At 37.2% G+C, this 27,426-nt stretch overlaps 1 protein-coding gene across 1 annotated transcript in view; it reads right to left on the reverse strand.

The window, feature by feature from the left end:
* Nucleotides 1-27,426, reverse strand: part of SPTLC3 (serine palmitoyltransferase long chain base subunit 3) — a 198,440-nt gene that overhangs the window by 73,253 nt on the left and 97,761 nt on the right. Inside the window, exon 7 of the mRNA XM_020986144.2 lies at nucleotides 5,725-5,830. Within this exon, the coding sequence (XP_020841803.1) occupies nucleotides 5,725-5,830 (106 nt within the window). The remainder of the gene's footprint in view (nucleotides 1-5,724; nucleotides 5,831-27,426) is intronic.

Genomic DNA, 27,426 nt, shown 5'->3' on the forward strand with positions numbered 1-27,426 from the left:
ATTAACAGCCAGTATGTGCCAAGCACTATGCTAAATTTCATAAAAAGAAATGACAGAATCTCTGCCCTTAAGGAGCTTTTAATCTACTGAGACATACCATGATACATCCTCAAATAAATATGATACGAAGTAAAATGTGATGAGGATAAAAGAGGTCCAGAAAAATGCTGAGAAGATCAGGGAGGACTTTACAGAAGAGGTGTGAGCTGAGATGGACCTTGAAGGAAGAGGATTTCATAAAGTACAGTTTAGGTGGAAACATACTGTAGGTCTGGTTTATGACCTTTGCAAATATACAGAGATGGGAGAATGCAGGATGATCTCAAAGAATAGGTAATAAAAAGCCTTAAATACCAGGCTAACAAATTTATTTTTTAATCTAGGAAGCAGGGTGAATGTTTTTGAGTAGGAAATGATAGGGTCAAACCTGTTCATTAGGAAGATTATTTTTCTAATTATATAAATAATAGACTGGCATTGGGGAGATGTTGGAGGCAGAGATATCAGTTAGGAGGTTATTACAGAAGACCATAAAATAGGTCATGAAGCACTGAACTAGGGTGATGGTAGTATAAGACAATGAAATATGAGATCATTAAGGGCAGGGATAATTTGGAGTATTTTTATTTTTGCATCCTCATTGTTTCACATAAGCCAAGTCAAGTCAAACATGATATAGCATATGTAAGTAACATGACATCTTGCATTGATAGGATATATCTGTGAATGGAGACAGTACCAAACATGATATCATCTAACTAGTCTATGATAAGGCTATCATCTCCATTGTTTTAAACACTATATGTCTGTTAATGAAACCTGTGATTGAATTAACTGTTTTTTTTTTAATATGAATTACTATTAAGTTAGACCTCTCATCCTGGACTTGGAAGTTAATTTTTAGCTTAAATGTAGAATTTTATATTTATCCTTTTTAAATTTCAATGTAATACAGTGGAAAAGAAAGTGCTGACTTTGTAGTCTTAAGACCTAGGTTCAGGGGGCAGTGAGGTGGCACAGTGGATGGAGCACCGGCCCTGGATTCAGGAGGACCTGAGTTCAAATCCGGCCTCAGACACATAACACTTATTAGCTGTGTGACCCTGGGCAAGTCACTTAACCCAATTGCCTAGGGTCACCACCACTACCACCACCACCACCAAAAAAAAAAAAAGACCTAGGTTAAAATTCTACCTCCACCACTTATTGTATAACCTTGGGCAAGTCACTTAACCTCTCTGGGTCTCATTTTCCTCCTTTGTTAGTGAGAGGTCTGGACTAGATAACTTCTTGCATTTCTTCCAGCTTTCAATCTATGATGCAAGACCTTTTTTGAATCTTGATTTTGTCTTCCAGTGTAATAATTCTATCTTGTAGCTTTGTGGCATCCATAAATTCAGTGAATATGCCTGTCATCATGTGTTATGAGAGGTGGCCTGCCATTACATAGAGAGCTGGCCTTGAAAACCAAAAAGACATAGTTTTAAGTCCCAACTCTTAACACATACTGGCTTTGTGATCTGAGCAAGTCATTTAAACTGTCAAGGCTCTTAGCAGTTCTCTAAGACTATAAGTTCAGAGAAGGCTCTGATATGCATTATTAGAAGGCATTTCTTCATCTAGGAGTTCTTGATACTAATGAAATCTCAAGTCTAGTACCTATCCCTAACTTATAGAATGATAATCTATTGATTAAAAAATGTTATACAGAGCAGTAACAAGAAATGAATCCTGTGGCATACTACTAGAAAATTTTTTACATGATGACATAAATATATTAATTAAGACCATTTATGGTCATCATACAGCTAGGATTTCAGTAAAATGGATCCAACCTACATTTCTTTTATCTTCTTGAAAAGGATATCATGACTTTATCATGTGCCTTGCAGAAATCCATATTTAAATGTATATACATATATGTCTAGAATATTTTCTTGATTTAAAAGTCTAATAACCATTCATAAAAAGGAAATGAGATAGGTCTAGTATTACTCCTAATTTTTTGTGACTACTTTGTGAACCCTTGCTGACTCATAGGGACTACTACTTCCCTTTTTAGATGCTCACAAACTTCTCAGTTTTTATCACACAGCTGTGTTTTCTTTGCATATGCACATATTAGTAATTTTTTCATGTTTATTTCCATTAGAATGTAGCACATAGATAGGAGAAGAGAAGACTTAGCTGTTGGGATACCAGTGTTATTTTCTAGTCCATAAAGAACTTTGGGTAGAAGAGGGATTAGACATTTTCCTGGTTTCCTCTGTGTCTCTGTACAGTTAATTGCATTTACAAAGTTACTGTAGATTCTCTTTTAATCATCTATTCATAATTGTCATAAATTTAAGTAGACCACTTTTCTCTGCTAGTGTTTGGAAAGCTGTGATCCTCCAATTTTTTGCCATACTTCTCTTTTGAGTGTTACAGCTGGCTATGTTATGTTTGTCACATATCAAAGGTATAATACAAGGTGTAGTGTGCATTTAGCAAATAAAAGTCCTGTATTCACTTTCCTTTTCTAAGTGAATGCCATTTTCTTTTTGTTCATGGCATATTGATCCCTTTTAAATACAGTAACTACTTAGTGACACTAAAATAGTTTTATATAAGTAGGGTCCAAGAATCATCAGTGACTTGACACTTGAGTTCTGAATAGCCCTTAACCTTCTCTTGACTCTTTTTCTGCTGTTGACTACTTTTGTAATGGATCTTGGATCAGTGATTTTGGAAGGAACAGAAAAGAGAAGCAAATCATGATATTGAAACTCTGAAAGCAGCCCAATGATACTGCCTGTGTGGATGTCCACAAATTACATACCAACAAAATTTTTGAAAATGAAAATTCCCACATTAATATTTTTTTTTTAGGCAATTGGGGTTAAGTGACTTGCTCAGGATCACACAGCTAGTAAGTGTCAAGTGTTTGGTTTGAGGCCAGATTTGAGCTCAGGTCCTCCAGACTTCAGGGCCAGTGTTCTATCCACTGTTCTACCTAACTGCCTCCCATCATTGTTAAGAAAAATCAACTGGAGATTATTTCACTCTATGTTGAATTATGGCAATGATTAGGAGACAGTCACACAACATCATAGGATTATACAATGATTGAGTTGGAAGCAAAGATAATCTAGCCTTCCCCTTTCATTTTAAAGATGAAGAAACCAAAGTTCAGGGACATTTTGGGGTGATGATTCTTGTCTTGGAAAGTTTCATTGATTTGAAAGAAAAAAAAAAGAAAGAAAAATAATTTTGAACTGAAAAAGTCCCTGAAAGCTGTATTCCAGAGCTCTTTGAAAAGAGGGCATGAGAAAAGTGAATATATAAAACACAGATTAAATTACAAATATTAGAGATGTTTAAACTTGAAATCTGGTGGTTTCTCGATTTCTGCAAGAAATCCATAACTTTTAAGCATGTATTGCTGATACTGTGGCAGAACAGAGATTGGACTTATGAAATGAACAAAATCCAGCCTTTGCAGTGGTTTCTGTAGGCTGGGTAACTGACAAGAATATTTGACAGTAAAATGCTGGTGGTCCTCTTAATTTAAGCCATGATCAAAGTTTAAAACTTAACTTTCCTTTAGTTTTGCCAAGTTGTGTTTATTTGCAGTTTGGTTCTGTTTATTCTGCTTAAAAGGAGATGTCCAGCCTGCTCTGGCTCAGCTGATCAGCTTTTAAGCTGTTCCAATCCTGAATGACAGGTGTTTAGATAAGAGTTGGTTTGTTCTCTCGCCCTAGCTTTATGGTGCGCTGCAGCTGGTACAAATTACACAGGAGGAAAAATGAGGCTTGAAGTTATGACAGCATAAAGTCAATATGACATTATTATTTTTTTTTTAAAGTAGCAAGTTCAGGGCCAATGAGTAGTTAATTATTCTGGTGTACTCTCGTAGTTTTTATGCATAGGACACACTCCTAGTTGTTGCCTTGCTTATACTCTGATAAGTCTTAAATAAAATCAGTAACTGACAATAAACTGTAAATGCCAAGTTAACAACTTTGTGGTAGTATGTGAAACAGCCAGACCTCCTGGATCAGGTATAGGGAGGGTATATATGGGGAGTTTGACAAGGCCTTGACCAGCAGCCAGGATAATAAATGCTGTGGTCCGTTGTTTTTTTTTTAAAGAAAAGCAAATTTTAAAATTTCAGTTTGTGAAAATGTATTTGTTGACAGGAAACATACTTCTTTCCTTTTTTCTTGTTATTATTGTTTTGGCCAAAATTATGTTACTTAAGGGGAAAGTTTAGATTAAAGAGAAAAAATGCTGCCTCTGCTTTTCTTGCCTTATTTGAAGCAATGTTATCATTTTTCAGATGCAGGAATTACCATTTCGTTCAGTTTTTCTCACTTTTGTATTATTACCCCACAGGAATCTCCTTTCTAATTACTCAAGATTAGGATTCATTAAAACTTAACTTAGGAAAAATTCTGCTGAGCTAACATTTTCTGCATATAGAGTAAGATAGCAAAGGTAGTACTTTGGGGAATCTTCTTCCTCCCTTAGTAAAATAAATATAAAAATGTTGGTTGGAGAGAATTGAATTTCTCACGTAAAATCTTTCCAAGCCAAACTATGAAGGGGTTAGTAGTCCCTGTGGCATCATAGATGAATGTGATAGGAATATTTTACATGTTAATGGCCCCTTTAGCTATTGTTAGCTCTTTTGTGGTTTTTTTGAAAAATGGCTTAGATAATTCAAGAGGATATTCTAAGGCACCCCTCAGTATACTCTATGATTAGATATGAAATGTCATGAGAATTCACATCAAACAACATAACAGGGTAAGATATCTCTGTGACTAGAGGTCTTCAATATATGATAAGCAAAGTTTACAAAAAGAACCAATTGAAGTTAACTCTTTTCTGTATGCAGCCTCCACAAAGCAGGTTGAAAAAAATTCCCACAATTTCAAACCACATCCAGAGAGGCAGACATGAGGTAAGGAAAAGCTTCCTAACAATTAGAGCTATTCAGAAATGGAATAGGCTGTCTCTGGCGGTAATGGGCTCCCCCTTGCTAGAACTTTTAAACGGAAGGCTGTATGATAAGTTTGGAGAAGTATAGGAGAGATTATTGTTCAGATATTGATTGTATTAGATGACCTCTGAGGTCAACAAATTCAGTTTAGATGTTAATCACTTACTGTGTTGAAGAATACTGTGCTAGACACTGCAGATAAGTAGTCTCTGTTCACAAAGCTCTTACATAATATCTCTTTCAACTTTGAGCTTCTGTGTGATTCTGTGCTTCCAGTTTTCTGACAATGAAGATTACCCCATAGATAACCAGATCAGTCCTTGATAACTTATTACAGCAGTCCCAAACCAGATTTTTTTGAATAGACTTGTGGTTGACTAACTTCTCAGTATACTTGTGGAGTATGTAGGTCTTTTCCTATCTGTCAAATTTATTTTTTGTTGTTGCTCAGTTGTTTCAGTCATGTTTGACTATTCGTGACCCCATTTGGGATTTTCTTGGCAAAGATGCTAGAGTGGTTTGCCATTTCCTTCTCCATCTCATTTAACAGATGAGTCACTGAGGCCAAAAGGGTTAAGTTACTTGCCCAGGGTCATATAGCTAATAAATATCTGAGACCAGATTTGAACTCGCGAAGATGAGTCTTGACTTCAGGCCTGGCATTCTGTGTGCCGTGACACCTAGCTGCCCCAAATATATTTAGACCACAGATTAAAATACCCTGGTCATTCACATACCTATAGATGCCTTCTACTAGAATGAGGATTTTTTTCCATGCTCTTCGACTTCGAGGCTGACCATAGATCACAGCTTCTCTTAGTAGTTTCTCTAGACTTTGCATGTCTTTAAATAACAAGCAAAAAAGAAAGTGACTGATGAGAGTGAGATGGATTTTTTTGTCCATTTTAGTTTCTAAGACTTCTTCGTTATTTTAGGTTCAAGCTAAAAAATGTTTTTTTCTGAGACTAATGTTAGAATCACATTGAAAAGACACATTATTCCACCTTTTAAATAGAGAATAAGCACAAGGAAGTAACAGTAGTGTTCTGTTATCAGTTTCTTCCTTGTAATAATGATATTGATGATAATAATATAATGCTCTAAGGTTTACAAAGTATTCTTTACATATATAGTGTCTCATTTGATAAGATTTGCATTTACTTGGAATGCTTCTCCTTAGCCAACATCTTCCTATTCCATGGATTAGTGCTGGAAATCCTATAATTAGGGATTTATTCCATTGTCTTTCTAGCCTTCATCTCTCGCCCAAATACCAGTCCAGCCTTACCAATTGCCTACTGGACATCACCACCTGGATTTCTCAACAGTATCTGAAACTCAACATGTTTATTATCTTCTCCATCTAATCCCATATTTAATTATTCCTGTTGAAACCACTGCCTCCTTCCTAGTCACCACCATCATTTTTTAACCTTAGGGTTATCCTTGATTCTTTTCTTTCTTTTCCCACTTCCCTCTAATTCAGTCAGTTGCCAAGTCTTGTTATTTCTACTCTATGACATCTTCCGTATCTTTTCCATTTTCTTCACTTATGAGACCAGGCCTTTATGAACTCTCATCCCATTTATTTATACTGTGTTCTCTCCAAATTGATTTGCTAGATGTATCCCATCTTCCACCTTTTTGTCTTTGCATAGGTTGGCCTCTAGACCTGGAATACGTTTCCTCATCTCTTCTGCCTCTTATAAGGCCTCATTTACGATAATAATAGTTAACATCCTCTGTACTATCCTCTGCACTTTAAATTAATCACGCCTTGTCAAATTATTCTGATTGCCTTCTTTGCTATTTTCATGAGCTGCTGAATAGAACTGGAAAAAAATCACAAAAATAAATTTATGCTACATAACAACAACTAGGCTGTCCCTCACAATAGCAAGGCAGTACTTTTCACCTCGTTAGTTAATTCGCTATCTCATTCAAGAACAGTGACTTTTCCAGACATTCTCATCTCTTTTCAGTCTCCTCACAGTACTCCTTCCTTTGCCTGAGTACCTTTTATCATAACTGCACCAAAAAAATTGAGGCCATTTGCTTAAAGTTCTTATTCCCCTACTCCACCTACTCACATGACTCAGAGATCTTCCCTTTCTATCTCCTACTTCATCCTTGTCTCACAAGAAGGGGTGACCTTTTGCCTTACCAACATAAACCCTTTAATTTGCAATCTTGATTCTCTCTCCTCCCATTTCTCAAACTGAATGTCCATCCTATTAACCCTGCTCTCTTATCTTTGATCTCTCTTTATGGATTGACTCCATTCCTGTTGCCTACATAATGTCCTTCATCCTAAAAAAAACCCCAAAACCAAAAACCAAAAAACAGAAAACCCTTCATTTGGTCTGATCAGTTCCATTTTGCTCAACTCCTTAAGAAGGTCATTCACTAGGTGCCTTCATTTCCACTACTTTGTGTCCTTTGACCTTTGTACCTCTCTACTTTCTAGATTTTCGTGCTTTCTCCTGGTTCTCCTCCTACATTTTTGACTACTCTTTCTCACTTGCCTTGCCTGGATCTTAAAATGAGCTGAAGAAGGAAATGGTAAACCACTCCAGTATCTTTTCCAAGAAAACCCCAAATGGAGTAAGGAAGAATCGGACATGACTCATTGAAGGGATTAGACAACAATAGAAACAACAAACTCAGGTCTTATTTATTAACTGTGTTTTTACCCCCCAAGGGTATGTCCTGAGCCCTCTTCTCTTCTTTCTCTATGCTGTCTTGTTTGATGATCTCATCAGCTCCCATGGGTTTAATTATTATATATGCTACTCATTCTTCGCCCTATTATATCCAGCCTTAGTATTTGTCCTGACCTTTAGGCCAGAATTACCAGTTACCTTTTGGATGACTCTAAATGGATGTCCCATGGTATCTCAAATGCTGCATGTCTTAAAAAGAACACATTTTTCTTCACTTCAAAAACTCTCTTCTTTGTAGCTTCTCCCTTATTGTTAAGGGTATCACCTTCTCCTAGTAACTCAGGCTTACATCCTAGGTATGTATCATCCTTGACTCTTCATTTGAACTCACTCTAAATATCAATTCTGTTGCCAAGTTTTATTGTTTTTATCTTTGCAACATCTTTCATGTAAGTTCCTTCTCTTTACTCATGTAACTGCTGCTCTAGAGTAGTTTCACATGATCTCATGTCTGAACTATTGCTAGCCTTCTGGTTGGTTTCATTTCCTCAAATTACCCTCTACTCTAAGAAGTGATTTTCTTAAAGTCAAAATCTGACCATTTACCAACTTCAGTGATTCTTTTCCCTCTAGAATGACATATAAAAACTCTTCACAACCTTTCCTTACTTTTTCAGTCTTCTTGTACTTCACTCCCTTCCACATAATCTCTTGTCCAGGTACACCAATCTACTTGCTATTCCTTGTATACAGCAGTCCAGCTTCCAATTCTGTGCCTTTTCACTGGCTTTCTCTTAAGCCTGGAATTCTCATCATTTTCAGCTGTCTTTTATCTTGGTGGTACAATGGATAGAGCACTGGGCTTGGAGTCAGGAAGAACTGAATTCAGATCCGACCTCAGATGCTTACTAACTGTGTGACCCTAGGCAAGTCACTAAACCTTTGTCTGTCTCAGTTTCTTCAACTGTAAAACAGAGATAAATAGTGGCATCTTATCTCCCAGAGTAGTTGTGAAGATTAAATGAGATATTATTTGTAAAGCTTAGCATAGTGCCCAGCACGTAGAAGGCACTTAATAAATTCTTCCCTCCCTTTCATTTCCTATATTCCCTCCTGGTTTCCCTGGATTCTTTCAGACTTCAGTCCAGGTACCACCTTCTGTCCTATACCCCTCATCCTTTTTCCCCACCTACTGCCCCTCAAGCAGTACTTTCCTTTTGAGATTACCTTCATTTACACTTGTATTTCTTGTATGTAGTAGTTGTATGCATGTTATCTCCTCCAATAGAATAATAACTTCTCGAGGGTAGGGACTGTGTTTTTGTCTTATTATTATTTTTTTTATCCCCAGCACTTAGCACAATTCTTGGCATAATAATAATAAGTGCTCAATAAATGCCTTTGGACTGAGTTGTTATCTGATTTTTGAGTGTAAGGACTTCAGAGTTGTTCTTATTTGCTTTGCTCTTATTACTAATGATTTGGAGCAATCTTTCATCTTTAATAATTTGTAATTATTTTGAGAACTTTTTGTTCATATCCTTTTTGATCAGCTTACACGTTTGGGAATAACTTTTGATCTTTTACATATTTTTTCATTCCCTGTATATCTTAAATATCAGATCCTTATCAAAGATATTTGCTGCCAAGATTTTTTTTCCCCAACCAGCTGCTTCCAATCTTATACTATCTTATCTTGCATTATTTTGTTCATGGAAATGCTTTCCAGCTTTACCTAATTATAGTTAAACTTTATTCAGTCAACTCTACTGCCTCCTTGTTATCCCTCAGATATAATATAACTTCTTTGTTTAGCTTTTAAGTTCATCCCAACCTGATACCAAACTATCTTTCCAGATTCATTATACGTTATTCTCCCTCTCTCGTAGTCTATTATCCAGCTAAAGAGATGTTCTCTGTCTTCCTTACACACAACAATCCATCTTTCCCAGTGCCTGAAATGCACTCTATCCTCAACTCTGCATCACAGAATCCCTTTCTTCAAGATGCATTTCATACACCATCTTCTATATAAAACCTTTTCTGATCCTTCCAACTGCTAGTGCCCTTCCTACCAAACTATCTTGTATTTAACTACCTTCTATTTATTTGTATTTATTATTTTTACATTTACTCTTTATGTATTTATTTATGAGTGTTTTATTCCCTAATAGAATATAAATTCCTTGTGAGTAAGTATTCTTTCATTCTTCTTATTTGTATCCCTAGCACTGTACCAAGCATATATTAGATACTTAATAAATACTTGTTGATTGATTGTTAACATGGAAACATAAGCAGAGACATATAGAGAAATTCACTAAGGAATACTAGACTCCTATAGCTGTGCTACTGTGCCACAAAGAGGTTCCACTTAGCTCATTATCTTTCCCCTCCTTTTTTAAAAATTAATTTATTTTTAGTTTTCAACATTCATTTCCACAAGATTTTGAGTTCCAATTTTTCTTCCCATCTCTCCCCTCCTCCAACCCCAAGACAGCATGCATTCTGAATACCCCTTCCCCTGATCTGCCCTCTCTTCTATCACCACCACCACCCCCTTCTCTTATCCCCTCCCCCTTCTATTTTCCTGTAGGACAGGATAGATTTCTATACTCCATTGCCTGTATATCTTATTTCCCAGTTGCATGTAAAAACAATTTTTAACATTTGTTTTTAAAACTTTGGGTTCCAAATTGTCTCCCTTCCTCCTTGCCCACCCACCGTCATTGAGAAGGCAAGCAGCTTTATACAGGTTATGCATGTGTAGTCATGCAAAACACTTACATAATAGTCATGTTGTGAATAACTATATTACCTTTCATCCTGTCCCATCCCCCCATTTATTCTATTCTCTCCTTTAACCCTGTCTCTCCTCAAAAGAGTTTGCTTCTGATTACCCCCACCCCCAATCTGCCCTCCCTTCTATCATTTCCACCCTTATCTCCCTCCTCCCTATTTTTCTGTAGGGTAAGATAGATTTCCATACCCAAATGAGTATATATGTTATTCCCTCCTTAAGCCAAATCCGATGAGAATATGATTCATTCATTCTCTACTACCTCCCTTTTCTTCCCTCCACGATAAAAGCTTTTTCTTTCCTCTTTTATGTGAGATAATTTATACCATTCTATCTCTCCCTTTCTCCTTCTCCCAGTACAATCCTCTCTCACTCCTTAATTTTATTTTTTAGATATCACCCCTTCATCTTCAATTTACCCTGTGCCCTTTGTCTATGTGTATTTCCTCCAGCTACCCTAATACTGAGAAAGGTCTCATGAGTTACAACTATCATCTTTCCATGTAGGAATGTAAATAGTTCAACTTTAATAAGCCCTTATGATTTCTCTTTCCTGTTTACCTTTTCATACTTCTCTTGAGTCTTGTATTTGAAAGTCAGATTTTTTATTTAGCTCTAGTTTTTTCATCAGGAATGCTTGAAAATCCTCTATTTCACTGAATATTCATTTTTCCTCTGAAGGATTATACTCAGTTTTGCTGGGTAGGTGATTCTTGGTTGTAATCCTATCTTCTTTGACCTCTGGAATATTCTATCCCAAGCCCTCCAGTCCCTTAATGGAGAAGCTGCTAAATCTTGTGTTATCCTGAGTATGTTTCCACAGTACTTGAATTGTTTCTTTCTGGATGCTTGCAATATTTTTTCCTTGACCTGGGAACTCTGCAATTTGGCTACAGTAGTTCTAGGAGTTTTCCTTTGGGGATCAATTTTAAGAGGTGATTGGTGGATTCTTTCAATTTCTATTTTACCCTCTGGTTCTAGAATATCAGGGCAATTTTTCTTGATAATTTCTTGAAAGATGATGTCTAGGCTCTTTTTTTTTGATCATGGCTTTCAGATAGTCCAATAATTTTAAAATGATCTCTCCTGGATCTGTTTTCCAGGTTAGTTATTTTTCCAGTGAGATGTTTCACATTGTCTTCTATTTTTTTCATTCTTTTGGTTTTGTTTTGTAGCTTCTTGATTCCTCGTAAAGTCATTAGCTTTCATTTGCTCCATTCTAATTTTTAAGGACTTATTTTCTTCAGTGAGTTTTTGGACTTTCTTTTCCATTTGGCCAATTCTGCTTTTTAAGGCATTCATCTCCATATTGGCTTTCTGGACCTCTTTTGCCCTTTGGGTTAGTCTTTTTTTTTAAGGTGTTATTTTCTTCATTATTTTTTTGGGTCTCCTTTAGCAAGCTGTTGACATGTTTTTCATGATTTTCTTGCATCATTCTCATTTCTCTTCCCAGTTTTTCCTCTATTTCTCTTACTTGATTCTCAAAACCTTTTTGAGCTCTTCCATGGTCTGGGACTGATTCATATTTTTCTTGGAGGCTTTGGATATAGGAGCATTGACTTTGTTGTCTTCTTCTGGTTGTATGCTTTGATCTTCTTTGTCACCAAAGTAAGATTCTATGGTCTGATTTTTTTTGAGCTGTTTGCACATGTTCCCAGCCAATTACTTGACTGATAAACTCTATGTTAAGGTAGGGGTCTGCTTCCATTTGTGGAGAATGTGCTGTCCCAGGCTTCAGGGGTTTTGTGCAGCTATTTTCAGAGATAATTCTTGGGAACTATAAATTTTCAGTTCTTCCAAAGAGGAATGATCAAAGGTGAGGTGTTTACTCCTTTCCTGGCCGGTGCTCTGGTCTATGAGTGACCACAAGCACTCTTTTCTACCTTGGAACTGTGAGGAAGATTGCCTCTTCATGCCAGCATTCCTCCTTGCCCCAGGATCACCACCCAGAATTGTGACCCAGATCTACACACAGGCAAGAGATCCCTGCAGTCCCCTCTGATCAGTCACTCGATACCCCCTCTCTCTGTCCTGAAGCAGCTGCCATCTTGGGACTGTGCCAGGACTGGAGCTGGACCTAGCTTCTCTCTCCCTGAGTTTTGACAGACCTTTTTTTCCTACTGACCTTCTAAGTTGTCTTTGGTGTTTGTGGGTTGAGAAGTCTGGAAACTGCCATAGCTCCCCTTGATTCAGTCCCCTGCCTTTGCCTGAATGGCCCATGCTGAACTGCGCTCCTCTCCCAGCCCGGCGCATCAGACCTTTCCAATCAACCATTCAGATTGTCTTGGGCTGGAAATTTGTTTCACTCTGTCTTTTTTGTGGGTTCTGCTGCTCTAGAATTTGTTTAGAGCCATTTTTTACAGGTATTTGGAGGGGTTTGGGGGAGACCTCAAGCATATCACTGCTTTTACTCTGCCATCTTAGCTCCGCCCCTCCCCTCCTTTTTTGTCAGTCAGTTCTACAAAGTTAGTGTCAGGAGCAAGGCTTTTCAGCACTAGCCCTTATTCTACCAAATTTTATATTTCATTAGCAGCATGGGAGATTAATGCAATCTCCAGGAACTGCTGGCTTACTGCCTCCCATGGCTCAGCTTTCTTGGCTTCCTGCTCTAAAATTTTATGAATAGGTATTAACAAGGAGTATAAAATGATGGTGAATTATCATTTATATACTCTGAAGCTGAAAGAGCTTAATTTAGATGGCTTGCTTTTAGCCCTGGTACTTTTTTTTTTTTTTTTAGAAAAGCTCTGTGGGATTTACTTGTCCTTTACCTCTACTTTTTGTTTTGTTTTGTTTTGTTTTTTTGGTTGCATAAATTTAATAAAAGTTAAAGTAACAAGGTCACTATATATTTTATAGATACTTCTATGCTTCTTTGAATCTCCAGAGTCTCCTCTGCTTGTAGAATTTAAAACTCCAATTTCTTTTGATTCAAGACCCTGATCGTATTTTAAAAGGCAGAAATCCTACTCCATTGGCAGTGTTAGATATAATAAAATGTTCAAGAGTGTTAGCATCATTGTTTGGGTGATGAGGTAAGGGAGAGGTATTTAAAGTGCTAGAAGGAAGAAGCATGTGGCTATAATCTGAGACAAGATATCACAGGTCATGTTTTTAAATGGCTGTAAAAGGAGACACCTAACAAGAGTAAAATAGAAACAGTGAAGCCAGTTTTCATTATGATCAAGGCTGGCAGTCACCTCCTGAAATTGATGTTTATTGACTCTAATATCAACTGAGGCAAGGAGTACATTTATGGCTTCTTAAAATGAGGCTGAATGATGTCTCTCTTTCCAGTGGACATTGCCAAATTTGGTCTTTCTTTTTCCTTAATTATGGCTGGTCCCTAGAATATTGCCTAGTTTTTGGAAACAGTCCTGGAAAGCTAATTGATGGGTGCACCAGCTCCTTCTGGAAAGAGCTAAGCAGAATTCTCCTTCCTTACTCCCACCATCCTGTCCCTACCAACTTGGATGTTACCTTCTTCTCTATATTCATTTTTTCTCTCATACCTGTGATTTTAAACTGTATTTTAGACATGAGTGTTTTAAAATATAATTGTGATAACCCGCTTACTTTGCCTCACATACTCAGGGTTAGGTTTCTTAAACTGCCATATACATTTCTGTAAACAGTATTCAACTAAGGATGTCCCCTCATTGAAGAATTTCATGGCTAAAACTAAATTCTCTTCAAGTGAGAGATTTTTAGTCATTCTAGACTGACTCTGTAGCCCAAATAACTGTTACATCTAGCAAGTACAAGTTGCTTACCTTCTTATTTCCTTCCTGTCATAAGATGTGTGCTCTGAGTCTAGAAAATGTAAATATGACTTCAAGGGACTTAATATTTTCTAATAATAGTCATTCACATATCTTTTTACAACACTTCATGGTTTTCAAAGTGTTTTTATAAACACCTTTGTGAAGTAGGTAGTATAAATAGCAGCATCACTGTATTATGGAGGAGAAAACAGAGCATTGCTCTGAGAGGGAAAGTGATTTATCCAGGAAGCACTAAGAGTTGTCAAAGTCAGAATTGGAGCCCACATCTTCCTTCTAGTATTTTTTTCACTACTCTATGCTTCATCAGTATGATGTAGAAAAAATAATATAGAACTAAAGAAAAATAATAAATACAGTGGATTGAAATTTTGTTTCAGCAAATTGAGAAACAGACTTTAAATCTAACTTGCTTCTTCAGGAATGCACAATGGACAATACTGTCCATGGAATCTTTTCTCAGTGACTTGGAAGTGCATGGGAAGTGAATATGAAGTAAGCAACTAGCTGCCATGAAAGAGATTGCTGTGAGTCAGTGTGGAAGACTTCTCTCAAATTCAACTTAATTTGTTTTGCAATATGGATATTCTTATTTAATGAATGTAAAACATTGTTTGTACAGTAAAAATTCTGAATAGATGCTTTGAGCCTATGCCTTCTGTCCGAAGATTTTTTTCTGGGCTAAAACTCTGTACAAATACATGTATCTTGAGGCAAAAGACCACCCAAGTAAAGGACTTCTGCTGCCCATATTTTGTGGTTACATCGTAATAGTGCATATGTCTATATATGGCACACATGTTACTAAAGAAAAGCAGTATCTGCATAAGGAGAAAAGAGTCTATGCCCCAAACATATTAGTCCCTTAGCACAGGGATCATTTCTTTAATATGCTAGTATTAGAACTTGGAATGTTCTTGTACCCTTATTTTAAAAAGAAATGGTGGGAGCAGTTAGGTGGCACTGTGGATAGAGCACCTGCCCTGGAATCAAGAGGACCTGAGTTCAAATCCAGCCTCAGACACATAATGCTCACTAACTGTGTGACCCTGGGTAAGTCACTTAACCCCATTCCCTACCCCCCCCAATAAAAAGAAATAGCTTTCTTTTAGGAGAAGATGAATGATAGTGCATAGTAACTGCTAGTCCCTTACTTAGAGATGTCTATTCATGTTCACCAAGTGATTCAAACAATATCTTTTCCCTTTCTTCCCATAAATTGAGGATATTATTATTTTCCTTTCTCTTCATCTTCTTTAGTCTACTGCTTTCTGGGACTAACTATTCCTCTTTGTACATCAGTTCTGAGTGAGTCTAGGATGTGTCTGAAGGGGATATTATTACATAACCACAATCACAGAGATTAAGCATTTGATTTGCTGAAGAAAAAGCGGCAACAACAGCTGCTAGCAATTACTCTAAGGGTAGCTACCTCTCTCCCACTCTGACTGCCTGTAGCCATAAGACAGAATAGTGTGTTTAAACTAGCCCTCATACTGAATATCTGATTGTACTGTAAGGTAGCAGAGACAGCAAATCATATTAGACCTCTGTGTTTCAAAGCAATGCCACTCTGAAAAGTCTGGTTGTTTGTGTGGCTTTCTTTGTACACACCTTAGTTATGTCTGTATTTTTCTGTGTTGTGTTTCCCTGGGGAGAGACTTATGTGGTGGCCCATGGTGTGAACTTCTAAAGGACTTGAGGTGCTGCAGAAAGCTTCAGGCAGTGATGAGGCCGAGGCTGCATCGCAAAGTTAGTGATAACTGAATTTGACATTATCTTCTGAGCTCCCTTGTTGTGCCTGTACCAGAGGCTAAAGGACTTCAGGAAGAGTTTTGGCAATGGATAGGGTGAAAAGACTAATTAACCTTTTCTTTTCTCATCACTGGTCAGGTCTTTAGCACCTCAGTCTCTTTTCCCCCCAGACTTCCTTCTATCCCTTCCTGCCCCAGGCGTTTCATTCTGCTTTTTATCCTAAAACTTCTCCCTGTTCACTAATTCTGGTGATAAAATGCTCAAGCCAATCTGAATCTGATTTTCCTCTTGTGTTGTGGTTTGTCCTTCGTTCTTGAAGAGGATCATGACATCAGGGAGATGATGACATGACTTGCAATTGACTTTGATTTTGAGTGAGGGAGGGCTGTGCAGAGTTACCAGCCTCACTTTCTCCTCTAGAGCCTTCTGGGTCCAGTGGGCAAATATTGATCAGGACTGGAGATGGCCCAGGATGCAGTGGGAGACATTGGCCCTTTTAAGCTAAGGTCTTTGCAGGTTCTCACTTTGAGTTAGGCAACACTTATTCCGTAAATAGGCCTCTTTACAGAGTGAGTCAAAGGATGGCCTCTTTAATTAAAAAAAAATCAGATTTTCCTCTGAAATGTATATGAATCTTCAGTTCTTTGTTAAGTACCTCCAAACTGTATTAATATATATACATAACTTTCTAGGATCTGGGTGAAAAAAAGACAAGAGGAAAGGGAAAATATAAAAGGCCTTTTAAACTGGTAGGAGATCCTAGGGTTATAATGCTTATGATAATAGCTTACATGTACATAAATCTTTGGGATTACAAAATTTTTTTTTATATCATTTGATCATCAGAATAATCCTGTGATCATGGCAAATCAGGTATAGGCTTCAGAAATTGCAGCTTGGCCAGATATAGTATAAGTCATCACTGCTTGTCACAGTGTCATTTCTGCTTTTCATTATGTGCTCTCTTGCACCCCACGTTTTAGCAAGGATATTGACAACGTAAAGTGTACTAAAGGTACCAAAGTGTACCAGGATAAAGGGCATCCAGATAGTTTAGCCTGGATGAGACTTAACAGGGATATAATTTTCTTCAAGTATTTGAAGGGTTGCCATATAAGAGATGGAATAGACTTGTTTTGCTTGGCCCTAAAGGACAGAACTAGAGATAATGAGTGGAAATTACAAAGAGATAGTCTTGTTATAAGGAAAAACTTCCAAACAAGTTGAACTATCCAAAAGTGGAGGGTTGCCTCAGAAAGTAATGGATTTTCCCTCACTGGAGATTTTCAAGTAGAGTTTAAATAGCTACTTCAAGGGATTCTTTTTGAGGTATGACTTGTATTAGATGAATGAATGAATGAATGAATGAATGAATGAAGCATTTATTAAACTCCTACTTAAACTTTCAAGGTATTGGGCTAAGTCCTGAGAATACAAATAGAAAAGTAAGAAAGTTCCTGTTCTCAAATAGCTCATGTATTTTTGGGGAGACAATGCAAATGGAAGGCTTCAGTTGCAAGTTAGACAGAAAGGTACCATGGTCCTTAGGGTACAGAGGCAAAGCAGATGATAATGTTTCTTCTTTGATATCATTTCCATCGATAAAGTCATATCAGTTTCTGATGTTGAACCATTTGACAGTGCTAAGTACTTTGGAGGCAGTGAGCTTCCTTTTGTGAGTCTTCAGTAGCTGTGACTGTAGCATGTGCAGGAGTAGTAGCCAACCTACATTGTCCCAAGGATTGTTTCCCAAGATGATGGCTGAGGGCACGGGGCTATAAGTATTCTAAAGTTATTCAAAAAACTCTTAAGTTCAGGGCCCTCAGCTGTTTCCATCAGGGTCTGAGGGAAGATGGTGTTCAAGGTGGTGGTTTGACCTGCCTGGCACATGTTGCCTTTTATCTCTCCTTCAGGATACCTGCTGCTCATCTAGGCTGGACTACCTGCCCTGTGAGTGGAAGTTGTTTGGCGGTTAGTGGAGATAGCTGGTAACTTCTCACAGTAGTTGCTTCTTTGGATGTTGGCTGTGAAGGCTGGGTTGGATGGACACTCAGGTCCCTTCTAACCCTTAAATTCTGTGCCCTAATTTATCCTGAGGTTCTCAATGTTCCAATCAAAGCTATCCAGTTCCAGAGTCAATATCCTTTCTAGTATATTATTATTACAGTCTGAAAACTTCTCCCTTAATTCCTCAGATTTGATCCTGATCCTTACTCGCAAAGTCTGAAGTGGGTAAGGAGTATGAAAGAGGGAAGGTACTTAGGAAGGGAGCGTGATGGAGAGTTCCAAAGAAGTCCAAAAGCAGTGTATCTTATGGGAAATGAAGAATTATGCCATAGAATCATAGATTATAGATTTAATCTAGAAGGGACCTTAATAGTACATTCTCCACCCCCCGCCCCTTTCATTTTACAGATGAGGAATCTAAACCCCAGAGACATTAAATAATTTGCTTAAGGTCACATAGCTAGTGGTGGAGTCAGGATTTGAGCCTAGGTCACTTCAAATCCAATTCTGTCTTGGATCACAAGGTCAGTGTGTTTTTATAAAGAATCTTTTTTTTTTTAGACTCAATAGCTTTTGTTTGTAGTCACCAGATTTTTATCTAGGTATACTTCTGCTTCAAGCAAATTTAGTAAATTTAAGTCAGATTTACACATTAGAAAATTTGTTATTCTTCACCTTGCAAAAGGATTGACAATAGTGAAGCAGCAGTTGTATGTTGGATAGAATATTGGATTTGGAATCAGAGTACTTCTTAATCTTTCTCGGCTTTTGTTTCCTCAGCAGTAAAACGTGGAAAATTTAGCATATGTTTAAATTTAAACTAATGTGTAATTTTTTTTTAGGAAGACATATATTAGATGAAATTCTCTAAGTCATTTTTCTTCTCTTCCCCCAATACCATAAGTAATTTGGGCATTTTAGAAAAGAATTTCTTTGGTTAGTTTTTTCTTCCCTTCAGCCATTTTGGTGTTCTACTGCATTTTGATACTGCTAATGGTTTTTTGCCCTTCCTCCTAAATATCTCTTCTAAGATTGGGCCATGATCATAATAGCTTCCCCCACCCACCCCAAGATGTTAGAACCACTTATGGAGTATTGTGTTCAATTCTAGGTTCCATTTTTAAGAAATATGTCAACAAAATAGCAAAGGTCCTTGAGATAATGCTTCTTAATGGTCAGCTGAAGGAACCAAAGATGTTTAGACTTAAAAAGAAATTGGGAGAAATGTGATAGCTGTCTTCAAGTGTTAAACGCTATCATGTGAGAGTGGGATTAAAGTTGTTTTGCTTGGCCCTGGAGAAGAGAACTAGGAGAAGTAGTGGGAGTTTAAAAAAAAGATTTTAGACAAAAGGCAAAAACTTCTTAACAATTAGAACTTTTAAAAATAGAGTGTTCTGACTTATGAGATAGCGGTTTTTCCCTTACTGGAGGTCTTTAAGCAGAGTCTAGTTTACGCAACACTTGTCTGGATATTATAGAGACAATTCTGGTTCAGGTATGATTATGCTAGATGGTGTCTGTGATCCCTTCCGACTCAGATTCCGTGATTATGACCTAGAAAATTACCTATTGCTAACTATGTTCTTTCTTAAATATTTCTTACATTCTCTTCTTCCTCTTTATTTCCATCTTCCACCACCATCCTAAACAGCCTTTCCCATCCACTGTCCTGTAGAAGATTATGGAAAGGTCAGACTAGCATAAAGACAATGCACAATTGCCCATGGGTGCATTAGTCATGTCTATAGTTGTTAGGTTCTGAGGTGACCAGCAAAATAATACTTCTATAGTAACCTGTTAAAAAAACCTCAGCACAGGCTACTCATACAAGAAATAGAAACTCATTTAAATTGAGGTTTTTATCTCCTTAAGCAGCTGGAAGGGTTTTTAAAAAGCATACCAGAAATGGGGGAAGTGTTTCTCTTCATTGTACTCCCTAGGCAGGGCTGATTCTATCTAGTAGATGTCAGTCAATAACACACATCAGACAAAAAGTACGTGATGGCATGGTTTTCCAAAGAGGGCAAAGAAGATAAGCAAGAAATACTTGCTTTTGGAAATGGGTGTGCATGGACATTTGGAGAAATAGTCAACACATTTTAGTAAGTTAAGAATGCCATTAATTTGCTTATGTACTCCAGAAAGAGTCAAGTTCAAGTTAAGGAAATACTTCATCATAGAATTAACTCTTCGTTCTCTGAAGTCTTTAACCCAAAGAATGTAATCAAAGAAATTCATTGTTTTGTTTGTTTTGGATTGCCTTAGGAAAGGTTTGTAGACCACTTACCAAAGAAATAACCATGGAGTTTTTACCCATTTTGAGAGAACGTTTTGAGTAGAGCAAATAGATATGAAGCAGAATTTCTTGAGAGGTGAAGCCAAGATGGTGGAGCAGAGGCACCAACATAATCAACATTCTCCTCCAAATAACTTTAAAATAATTTATTAATTTGAATTCTGGAGAAGCATAACCAACAAAAGGTCAGTGTGAGACTTTTTCCAGCCGACAGCGACTTAGGAGGTTGGAAGGAGAGGTTTGTGACACCAGAGTAAGAGCTAGCCAGGAGCTCATGTGGCGGCAATGCCAGCGGTGGGCATTTGAGACGGTTGTGACAGCAGTAACTGCATCTTTGGGTCAGAGCTGATAATGGGATAGGACATGTGGTCAGAAAGAGAATATGGGGAACCCTGAGCTGGCACTGGGCATAGGGCCAGGTGCTGTTTGGCAGCTCCATTGCCTATGTACAGTGCCAGGGTAGAAGAGTGATTGCATGTCAGGGAAGAAGGGACCTGGTTGTAGTTCCAGTTGTGAGGGGAGTGTGTTAGCATTTGTGGCTGCAGGGGAGCTGGGACCCTTCGTGGGTACAGACCAGAGCACAGACCAAGAGGTCAGCAACCACATCCCTTTCCAGATCACACCTCCTTGGAAGCACTGAGTGAAAACTTACAGATTCCCACAACTAGATCTGAAGGCAGCAGCATGGGGAATGACTGAAGCTTGGGACAGTGGCTTCTCATCCATAGGTGAGCAGAGCCCAACACTAACATAAAGTTCATAGTCAAGAAACAGGCTGGAAAAATGAGCAAACAACAAAAGCTGCCATGACCATAAAAAACTGCTAAGATGAGAGGGAAGATCAACAGACAAACTCAGAAGAGGACAATAGTGTAAAAATGGGTACAAGGAAAGCATCAAAGAAAAAATTCAAATTGGATGTGAGCCCAATAAGAATTCCTTGAGAAGCTAAAGAACAAGATAAGAATGGTAGAGGAAAAATAAGGAAAACAGTGAGTGATGCGAGAACATTATGAAAAGAAAATGAACAGTTTAGTAAAAGAGGCACAAAAAATACTGAAGAAAATCATACTTTAAGAAACAGATCAGCCAAATGACAAATAGGCACAAAAATTCACCGAAGAAAATAACCCCTTAAAAAGTAGAATTGGCCAAATAGAAAAAGAGTTATAAAAGCTCACTGAAGAAAATAATTCCATCAACAAAAATCCACTGAGGTAAACAACTCCTTAAAAAGTACAGTTGGCCAAATGGAAAAGGAAATACAAAAGCTTACTGAGGGAAACAACTTAAAAGTTAGAATTGGGCAAGTGGAAGCTAATGACTCTGAGACATCAAGAATTAATCAGACAAATTCAGAAGAATGAAAAATGGAAGAAAATGTAAAATACCTCAGTGGAAAAGCAACTGACCTGGAAAATAGATCCAAGAGAGACAATCTCAGAATCATTGGACTATTTGAAAGCCATAATCAAAGGAAACTGCCCTGATATCCTGGAACTAGAGAGAAAAATAGACATTGAAAGAATTCACCAATCACCTCAAGAAAGAGATCCCAAAATAAAAACTACAAGGAACATTATGGCCAAATTATAGAACTATCAGGTCAAGGAAAAACAACTGCAAGTGGCCAGAAACAATTCCGATTTCAGGGAGCCACAATCAGGATCACACAAGATTTAGCAGCTACAACATTAAAATATTGGAGGTCATGGAACATGATATTCCAGAAGGTAGAGGAGCTAGGATTACAACCAAGAATCACTTACCCAGTGAAATTAATTATAACACTTGAAGGGGAAAAATGGTCATTCAATGAAAAAGAAGGATTTCAAGCTTTCATAAGGAGAAGACCAGAACTGAACAAAAAAATTTGATCTCCAGTATCAAGACCCAGGAGTAGCCTAAAAAGGGAAAAAGGGAAAAGAAACATAAGGGGTTCATTGGAACCGAGCTGTTTACATCCCTATATGGGAAGATGATACTTACAATTCTTAAAAATTGTACTACTAATAGTACAGTTGGAAGGAGTATACATAGAGGGTATGTGTATAAGGTGAATTTGACACTAAAAATAATTAAGGGTTGAGAAAGAGGAAAACAATGGGTGCAGAAGGAAGGGAGAGGTAGAGTGGGATAAATTATTTCACATGAAGAGGCGTGGAAAGCCTATTACAGTGGAGGGAAAGATGGGAGGGTAGGTGATTAGCATCACTTGAATCTTACTCTCATCAGTATTGGCTCAGAGAGGGAATAATATACACAGTCACTTGAATATAGAAATCTATCTTACCTGACAGGAAAGTAGGAGGGGAGGAGATTAAGTAAAGTAAGGGGTAGCAGGGAAGGGACTGATAGAAGAAAGGGAAGACCAAAGGAGGTAGTAGGCAGAAGGAAAAACACTGATGAGGAGGCTAAGGGTGAAAGAAAGGATGAAAGGTGTGAGAGGGCACACAGGAGGAAAAATAGGTTGGAGGGATATACACAGTTAGTAATCATAACTGTGAATATGAATGGGGTGAATTGTCCCATAAAATGGAAGCAGGTAGCAGAGTAGATCCAAAACCAGAATCCTACATTATGTTGTTTACAAGAAACAGACACACAAAGTAAAGGTAAGAGGCTGGAGCCAAATCTATTATGCTAAAGTTGAAGTAAAAAAAAAGCAGGAGTAACAATCCCGATCTCAGACAAAGTAAAAGCAAAAATAGACCTAATTAAAGGAGATAAGGAGGGAAACCACATGTTGCTACAAGGCAATGAAGTAACATCAATATTAAGTATATATGCACCAAGTGGTATAGCATCCAAATTTTTTAATTTATTTTATTAGCATCCAAATTCTTCAAGGAGAAGTTTAATAAGTTACAGGTTCATGACCAAATGAGAGATAGCATTACAAAATGTAAAATATATAGTTTTGATTATATGAAATTAAAAAAACTTTCGCACAAACAAAACCAATGCAGCCTCAATTAGAAGGGAAACAGAAAGTTGGGAAACAATCTTAATAGTAAGTATCTCTGATAAAAGCTTCATTTCTCAAATATATAGAGAACTGAGTCAAATTTATAAGAATATAAGCCATTCCCCAGTTGACAAATGGTCAGAGGATATGAACCGGCAGTTTTCAGACAAAGAAATCAAAGCTACCTATAAGCATGTGAAAAAGTGTTCTAAATCACTTTTGATTAGAGAAGTGCAAATTAAAACAACTCTGAGGTACCAGCTCACACCTATCAGATTGGCTAATATGACAAAAAAAGGAAAATTATAAATGTTGGAGAGGATGTGAGAAAATTAAGACACTGATGCGCTGTTGGTGGAGTTGTGAACTGATCCATCCATTCTGGAGAGCAATTTGGAATAATACCCAAAGAGCAACCAAATTGTGTATACCCTTTGATGTATCAATATCATTACTAGGTCTGTATCCCAAAGAGATTATAAAAAAGAGAAAATGACTTACATGTGCAAAAATATTTATAGCAGCCCCTTTCATGGTGGCAAAATGTTGGAAACTGAGGGGATGTCTATCAATTGGGGAATGGCTGAACAAGTTATGGCATATGGATGTAATGGAATACTATTGTGCATTAAGAAATGATGAACATGCCAGACAGCTTTAGTTACTCTTTTTTTAAAAAATAATATTATTAACTTGATAGCTTAGGAAATTCTATAGATAAAATTTACCTAGATTTTAGCAAGATATTTGACAAAATTTTTAATTCTTTTCTTGTCAACATGTTGAAGAGATGCAGGCTAAATTCTAGTTGCTAGAGTACAGTGTGATTAGATAGATCCTGATGGAATGATAGGACTCAAAAGGTAGTCATTACAGGGATCTGTACTATTTAACATTTTTTATCAGTAGCTTAGGTAATGTAATCAATGGGATGTTTTTCAAACTTTCAACTTACCAGAAGATGGGGGAGTTGGGGGTAGCTAGCATGGTAGATGACGAAGTCAGCATCCAAAAAGGATTTAAAAGATTGGAATGTTGGGTCAAAATCTAAATAATGTAATTTAATTGAGCTGATTGGAAAGTCTTTCACATATGATTAAGTAGTCAGCTTCGTAAGTAAAATATGGGGGTAGAAATGTTTAGAAATTTTTTTTTCTCAAAAACGTATGGGAGTTTTAGTGGATTGCAAACTCAATAAGGAGTCAGTAGTGTGTCATGGCAGCTAAATAAACCTAATATGGTCTTTCTGCATTGAGAGGCATAGAATCCAGGAATAAGGAGGTAATAGTCCCTGTGAATTCATTCCTGGTCAAGTCCCACATGAAACAGTGTAATAACATTCTTTCCTAGGTACCATAGTTTCATAGGGATATGAAAGAGAAGTGCAGCCAGAATGGTTAAGGGCATCAGAATTAATGCCAATTGAGTATTGGTTGAAAGAGGCTTAGGATATTTAGTTTGAAGTAAAAAGACTTGGGGGTAGGGTGGAGAGCAATGTCAGTTGTTTTCAAGTATTTGAAAAGATCTCATGTTTATACTCGTTCTGTTTACTTATCCATTGGGGAATGGATAAATTGTGGTGCATAAAAAAAATAAAAATAAAAAGAAATGATGAAGAAGCAGATTTCAGAAAAACCTGGAATGACAGGTATGAACTGATGCAAAGTGAAATGAGCAGAACCAGGAAAACATTGTGCACAGTGTTATCAGTATTGTGTGATGATTAGCTATGAATGACTCAGCTGTTCTCAGCAACACAATGATCCAAGATAAGTACAAAGGACTCATGAAGGAAAATGCTATTCATGTCCAGATAAAGAACTGATGGATATTGAATGCAGATCAAAGAATACTTTTTTTTTACCTACTTTATTACTTTTTGTGGTTATTTTCCTTTTGATCTGTTTTGGCCTTCATAACTGTGACTAATATGGAAACATGTTTTACATGATAACACATGTATAACCTATATCAAATTGGCTATCGTTTTAGGAAGAGGGAGGGAGGTAGGCAGGGAGGGAGAAAGAAACATTAGGAACTCAAAATCTTGTAAAAACGAATGCTAAAAATTGTCTTGACGTGTAACTGGGAAAAAATAAAATACTATTAAAAAAATTAAAAAATAAATCAAAATGTGACCACAGCATCAGTGAACATTAATTTAAAAGCAGTTATTAGGAGCTGTTTTGTCCAATTATATGCCAACAGAACTGATAAAGTGAAAAGGATGAATTTTTACAATGATATAAACTGCCCAAATTAACAGAAGAAGAAACAGAACACTTTTAAATAACCTCATATTAGAAAAGGAAATTGAACAAACCGTCTATTTCCCTAAGGAAAAATCTCTAGGTCCAGATGGATTTAAAAGTGAAGTCTATTAAATATTTAAAAAATAATTATTTCCAATACTATATAAACTATTTGGAAAAATAGGTAAAGAAGTTCTACCAAGTTCCTTCTGTGACACAAATATGATTTTGATGCCTAAACCAGGAAGTGCAATAGTTATTCCTCCCACATTCCAACTCTCCATAGCATTTTGATATATTGCAGATCAGCATAAGAAATTAAATGGAATTTTTTGGGAGTTTTGCAGGAGCTAAAGACAGCACATGAAATCCAGGAGACGACACAGAGCCTATGACCAATACTTAACCTAAATTTTACAAGAAGGTATTGTAAACAGTACAGAAAAGAAAAAGGAAAAATTCAGACTTCTCTGGCATGAAGGGAGGGGCAAAAAATTTTACACAGATTTTCCAGATCATGGGACATCATACTCCTAACCCCCTCAGTGTGAAAAGGAATAAATCTAGTTGTAGTCCTTGTAAGCCAGCAGGATGAATATTCAGTTTACCTTGATTACTTCCTGGAACCTTAGTGTTTCTTGAAGGGAGAATTGTAAAACAAATAGCTGCTACATGGGTCACTGTCTTCCTTGGCTAGTGAAGGATAGCAGATATCTCTAAGCTAGGAGATTTAAAGAAATCCCAACCTGTATTTCATTGGTATGAAGAATTCCTAAGTGTGGAATCTCTCTTTACTTATTTAGAATGTGAATTTTAGGGAATTGTGTGTGACACTGTGGAATTAAGTTACATGTCACACCTACGTGATATGTGCCAGAGGCAGTCCTTCCTGTTTGAGCGGTCAACTGTTCATCGGATAACATTAGGCCCTACTGCTTCTATTGCATTTTCAAGTTTTCAAAGCTCTTTGAAAACATTATATCATTTTATTCTTACAACAACCCAGAGAGGCAGGTGCTAGCAGTATTATAAACTTTTACATTTTCCAGATCATCAAAGCTGAGGCTCAGAGAAGTAAAGGATCAGAGGTGAAATCTGGACTCGTTTTTTTTTTTTTTTATAACTTAAGATCCAGTACTGCATCCACTTTACCATGCTTCTTCTAATCATATTTTCATTAAATTAAGAGATAACAGTTTGATGCAGTGTTTCTTAAACTTTTCCACAGTTGTATAATAAACCTTAATAGGGCAGCTAGGGGGTACAGTGGAGTCAGGGAGACCTAAGTTCAAATCCAGCCTCAGACATTTAGTAGTTGTGTGACTGTGGGTGAGTCACTTAATCTTCTTTGTCTCAGTTTCCTCATCTATAAAATGAGCTGGAGAAGGAAATGGTAAACTACTCCAGTATCTTTGTTAAGAAAACCCCAAGTGGGGTCACAAATAGTTGGACACTACAGAAAGGACTCAACAACAACAACAACATAAACCATTAAACAAAATGTTGACAAACTTTGTGGTACCATCCTCAAAAGTTGTCGTTTGACATACCTTTTAACAAATAACCAAAGGTTCATTAAAATAGCAATGACCACAACAAACTTGGTGGTTTCTGTTGTTTGAGAAACGCTGGTGCTGGTTGTTCTTTTGTCAGCTAGTCCTCCTGACTCCGGGGATGGCGCTCTAACTACTGCACCACATAGCTGCCCCAGAATACTGGTTTAATGGAAAGCAATTTATCATTAGTGCTGTCAGTTTCCCATTTTTTCCCCTCTTAACTGAAATGATTGGCACTTCCCCTTTCTGTCACACATACCATCTCTTAGTGAGGTCACAGAGCCTTGCCTGGAGGTCAGTTTAAGAGGTTTAGCAGGTATTCAGAAATATTTCTTGATTGATTCAGTGGTGATGTTTCTC

The sequence above is a fragment of the Phascolarctos cinereus genome, unplaced genomic scaffold (assembly GCF_003287225.1).
Source record: "Phascolarctos cinereus isolate Bilbo 61053 unplaced genomic scaffold, phaCin_HiC Scaffold_2;HRSCAF=192, whole genome shotgun sequence".
NCBI classification, from domain to species: Eukaryota; Metazoa; Chordata; class Mammalia; order Diprotodontia; family Phascolarctidae; genus Phascolarctos; species Phascolarctos cinereus.